Source organism: Anneissia japonica, unplaced genomic scaffold, assembly GCF_011630105.1.
Source record: "Anneissia japonica isolate Jap-2015-1 unplaced genomic scaffold, ASM1163010v1 scaffold287759_len370742_cov166, whole genome shotgun sequence".
In the NCBI taxonomy this organism is placed as follows: Eukaryota; Metazoa; Echinodermata; class Crinoidea; order Comatulida; family Comatulidae; genus Anneissia; species Anneissia japonica.
The window spans coordinates 20096-25214 of record NW_022698619.1 but is presented as its reverse complement, the minus strand read 5'-3'; the positions used below and the strand labels follow the sequence as shown (position 1 = coordinate 25214).

Here is a 5119-nt window from a genome sequence, read left to right as displayed (position 1 = left end):
TTTTTAATAGAGATATCTCTATTAATAGAGATATCTTAGTTAAAACTAAGATATCTCTATTAAAAACTAAGATATCTCTATTTAAAACTAAGATATCTCTATTTACGATTAAATGACAACTCGGCTCGCCATATTTTAGGCACTTAAATTTAGTTGGCAGGGAGTAGAAACCAAGTATGCAATTAAATAATTTGCTTAAATAAATGTATTCCTAATTATTCAGTTTACTTTAAAAACAATATTTAATTAACAAATACTTCTTTGAAGTAACTCTAAGCAGAACATTTGTTGAAGTAAAGTAAGCCTCCCTTTTCCCAAACATGAGCTTGTCATTCAAACACACAATTGGTCCACATGCTTTAAGTACTGTTTATTTGCACTGTTTATAACATGTAAAGTTATTTCATTTGATACTTAACAAAAGTGAATTTTGTGGTTATCTATGAGTTGCATATTTTGGTAGTTGAAGTACTGTATGCCATTCCTCTACTTTGTTAGTGGAATAACGTTTTTAAAACTTATTTCAACTATTAAAAAATGTTCAGTGGCATTGTTTTCTGATAATCTATCAGTACATTATGTGCATCTGTTGTGTGACTGTATTTGTTATTTATTCAATTCTTGCTTATTACAGTATTTAAATATTTGAAGATTTTAAAAAAAAATTTCTATTACTGATTTTTTTCATTGGGGCCATTTTTACCTACTTGTCATTTAGGGCCATTTTTACCGGGGCCATTTTTACCGGGGCTATTTTTTCTGGGGCCATTTTTTCCTGGGCCATTTTAACCCGGGCCATTTTTACCTACATTCATTTAAATGTAAGTTATTTGAATTGGTTTTTGTATTCTCTTCCGCAACATACAAGCCGACTAAAACCTTCTTGAATTTGGAGGTTTTTAATAAGAGGAATCCCAAAGATGTCACCAATGAACAGTACGCATACGGTAATTGTGTTAAACATCGGTTTTACGTACAATACTGGGACAGAGTATATTCGTAAAATTGGTGTTGCGCTAAATTATTATATGAAAACGGATCGTCGTGTCTAAAAGCTATCGTTGAAAATATGTAATGAGTTCCTCCATTGGTAAACATTTATAGGCCTATTTAGATAGATAGGCCTATTTATTGGATATTCACTTTTGTCACACGGGATCTTTGCTTTTGTATAAGCAGTACATGATAGACACCTATGGTATCCATCCAATTACTGTTTTAATTAACATACCCAAAAGGGGTATTAACCCGTGACACAAACTAAAAATAGAAGACAAGGCACTGCTCCAGCACTTTACACCGGTGTCCATTGGCCAGTTGGCTAATTGAACAGCGCACTGTTTGGGCGATGACAACTTAAAGTCTCCTTGTGAGGTTTAACTTCGTTACGTTATCTGGCTCCTTCGCTTAATGAAGCAATAGACCGGTAGAAGCCACACAGTCACAGGAAGGCTATGCAACCTCTGAGTCTATCTAGTCTTCCAAAAAAATAAATAAATCAATAACAATAATAATAACTTTAATGAAAGCTTGACAATTAGATCTGATAATATTAACTTTAAATATGACTAATAGAAGTAATTATGATTATAAAGCTATTTCAAAAAATGTATTCTCCTAACTTACTTTTTAGAAAAATATAGACATGCATTTCGGGAATGTTACTAGCTTGCCTTATTTTCTCACTTGGTGCTTTTGATTTTGAATTGGCGCTTTATATATCTCAGTTATTCATTATGAAGATTCTTCAGGAATTCCAAAAATGTGAACATGTTGGAGCTAGGAGTAGCAGTTGATCACGGATAGCATAGGATGTAAAAAGGAAGAGGCATCAAACAGAAATCTACAGAGACCTGACATATACAGCAATCCCATCAACCCACTTGCACATGGAAACATTAAGTTAAGTTTCAATACAGATTAGATGTTTACAATAAAATTCATCAACAGGATCAATAATATTAACCAATAAAACACTTAAACATAAGGGTCAAAATGGCTGTGAAGAACGAAAAAAAAAAATATACAGTAAATCAGGTCAGCAAGCTCTAAATTTAATTGTAACACAGAATTACTTATTGAGAAAATCAAATCACAATGGTCGAGACAGTTTGATTTTTTAAATATTAAATAAAATTTATTACCAACAAATTTAGGGACTAAGGAAAAAATATGCAACATTATTTTTGTAAAAAAAAAAAAAACTTCTCGTAAAAAAAAGTTCTTATTACCTCTAAATCTTCGATGAAGGCAGTATAATAGAGGCTGTACCAAAAAAATATCTTTTATAAATCAAGCAATTTATTAATCAATCAGCCGAGTGTTTCTGGAGCTAAAAATAAAATTAACTCAAACCTAATTAATTTTATGGGCCTATTAGTAGTTAAAATAGTACGTCATCATAATTCTTAATTATTTATTCATAATTTTATTAATTTTTTTTCCTCATTATGGGTTGAAACATATGAAGGGGTCTTTGAGGGTTTATTGAAATATTAAAAAACAAAAGGTGGCATTAATTAAGTGATGATGTGTAGCGTGACGTGTTAAGTTTGTCATGTTTCCTTAAAATTTATAGTCCATTATTTTGTGTTCTTTAGAGATTGGTTACAATGAGAGTGAAAATTTAGACAAAAGGGAGATAAGTTTGCCAGTGCTGGATTTACAGTCACAAAAGTATCTTCTTGACCATTGAATTGCCCGGGTGAATGTAATTTGGTGACGTAGTGTGGAATGGATGATTTCTATTGCCTCATGTAAAGAGTGATTTCTATTGGTTCAGACGTATCAGTGACCGCTGGCGACTCTATGGTTTGAATTACCCGCTTCTAACTTCATGTAATGCCTTTATTCCTGTAGTGTATAAATTTAGAAGAAATTTAGGGTAAGAACACAAAATTTGTTTCAACTACATACAATTTAGTGTTTACTTTACGAATACCTATCCATGAAGATCGTGTTCAAAATTGAAACATAATTTTGTTTTTAGAGGGAAACATGACGATGGAAACTGAACGAATTGCACGAGAAATAAATTCAGCGTTTGTGGCATATAAACTAGGCAATGACATGGAATATATAGAGGATATGAACAGTAATTTTTTTAAATATTGCGAAAAGATGTATGAAATGCACAATGAACATCTTTATAAATTAACTAGAGAAGTTTTGCTTGATTCAAATGAGAATATTAAGACGTTTTTTAAAGACATTTTAACAGAAATGTTTAGCGATAATATCATAAACTGGGGCCGTATAATTATGGTTTTTGTGTTTGGAGCGAGGTTAGCTGTTTTATGTAAGGATAGAAATAGAACTGATTTGATTGATCAAGTAATTCAGAATATAGACAAATACGTGAAGACGGAATTTTTGGAATGGATTAATATCCAAGGAGGTTGGGTAAGTCACTTTTTTTTGTATTTACAATCAATGATAAAAAACATTTAATTCGTGTCTATATACAGTCACATATCATCAATCATTACTTAAACAATTGAATTTGTTTCCAACTCTATAGGCCTATATATACATTTTTTTCAGAACAATTTCGATCAATCGTATACTCAACACAAAACGATAGCAGAAATTCCTCTAATGAACGTTTCGTCAGGGATAGCGTTAAGCCTAATAGCAACTTTGTATCTATACAACACATTCTGTTAAGGACGATATGTGTGAATTATGTGTATATCGACACACACTTATCCAGAATGTTTCTTTTGCCAGCCGTCAATTGGTGTATGAAATACCTACGGAACTTTGCTGGTGAATTTTTCAATAAAGGTGAATCTGGTCCAGAGTCAGAAGAAAATGGCAATGGGAAAACTACACAGAAATATATTTCGATGTTCTTGTAGGACTAGAGCGAACCAGGTAATCTGGAATACTGGTATTTGTTTTCATGCAAAATTTGATCAAATCATATAACGTTACCTTTTATTCTACAGTGGGAAACGTTATGCCAGTAATCGAGCATCTCAACGCGAGATATTGAAGGAATTCCCGGAAGAGCGTTTGATAAACGTACACTTAATACATGAATTTATAATTATATGATGATCTGTATAATTATTAGTTTGAAACAAAATAAATGAAAAGCATTCCTGTTTATTGTTGAAACATATATATGACTCTGTCATTTTTGAATTTACATCGTGTACATTTAGTGGAGCAATAAATTATAGGTAGGCCTATACTACGACCCTAAAATCCTGGTAGTTCAGAGGAGGTAGAATCAGAACTTAAAATGGTTACAATAGTGATGGCAAAGATGATGGTGTTGATGATGAGGATGATGATAATGATGGTGATGATGATGTTCAAAAAGACGATATACAAAATATATGCTTAATATGTTACATAAAAAAGTTACAATTATGAAGCGAAAATTTAGGTATATTCAAAACATGTAAATAAATTCAAATATGAATTTCTAATTCATGATAAAACGGTCGAAACTAATAAAAATTTATCGAGCAAAACTGTAATCAAAATCTAAGATAGTTTAAAACTAAACTACATAAATCAGTCAAATATAAATGAAATATACTTTAACTGATTACTAATCAAATAAAATACATTAAGAAAGTACTTAAAAGAAATAGCATTGTCAATTAGAAAGTAATAACCTATTAAAAACCACAATTAATTATCAAACATGTGCACAATTTAATCTACAAATAAAAACTTGAATGAAATATTTAACCTAAAGTAAAATAGGTTAAAAACACGTTTATGTAAAATAAAATGTTAGAATTTAATCAAAATTACTTAAACATATGAAGATCGTAAAATTTTAGGTAACTACTTAAAGAACGTTACCATATAAAACTATTTGATTGTTTGATATTATTGCTCCCATAATAATAACGTCTATACAAAATACAAATTCAAATGTATACAAAAGAAAAATAAACACGAGGACAAGATGATAACCCTATAAGATCGGAATATAGGGACCCTAAATATTTGAAACAAATTTAATTTTAATTTAAACTGCTATCACAATATAATATACAGTAATCATTGAACTAGAAATGTTAAAATAATAACCTAGTAAAATCCAAATTTACCTAGAGAAAATAATAAATATTTATTTACCGTACGAAATACATAA

General features: G+C 30.4%; 1 protein-coding gene across 1 annotated transcript; it reads left to right on the top strand.

Moving 5' to 3' along the window:
• Positions 1 to 2999: 2999 nt before the first annotated feature.
• On the top strand, positions 3000 to 3704 carry LOC117102682 (apoptosis regulator BAX-like). Its single transcript, XM_033243061.1, has 2 exons — positions 3000 to 3402; positions 3544 to 3704. The coding sequence occupies exons 1-2, from the start codon at positions 3004 to 3006 to the stop codon at positions 3664 to 3666; spliced, it is 522 nt and encodes a 173-aa protein (XP_033098952.1). The 5' UTR covers positions 3000 to 3003; the 3' UTR covers positions 3667 to 3704.
• Positions 3705 to 5119: the final 1415 nt, after the last annotated feature.

Coding starts and splice junctions, on each gene's coding strand:
- LOC117102682 (XM_033243061.1), top strand. CDS start 3,004: ATGGAAACTGAACGAATTGCACGAGAAATAAATTCAGCGTTTGTGGCA. Junction 3,403..3,543: donor TTAATATCCAAGGAGGTTGG/GTAAGTCACTTT, acceptor CATTTTTTTCAG/AACAATTTCGATCAATCGTA.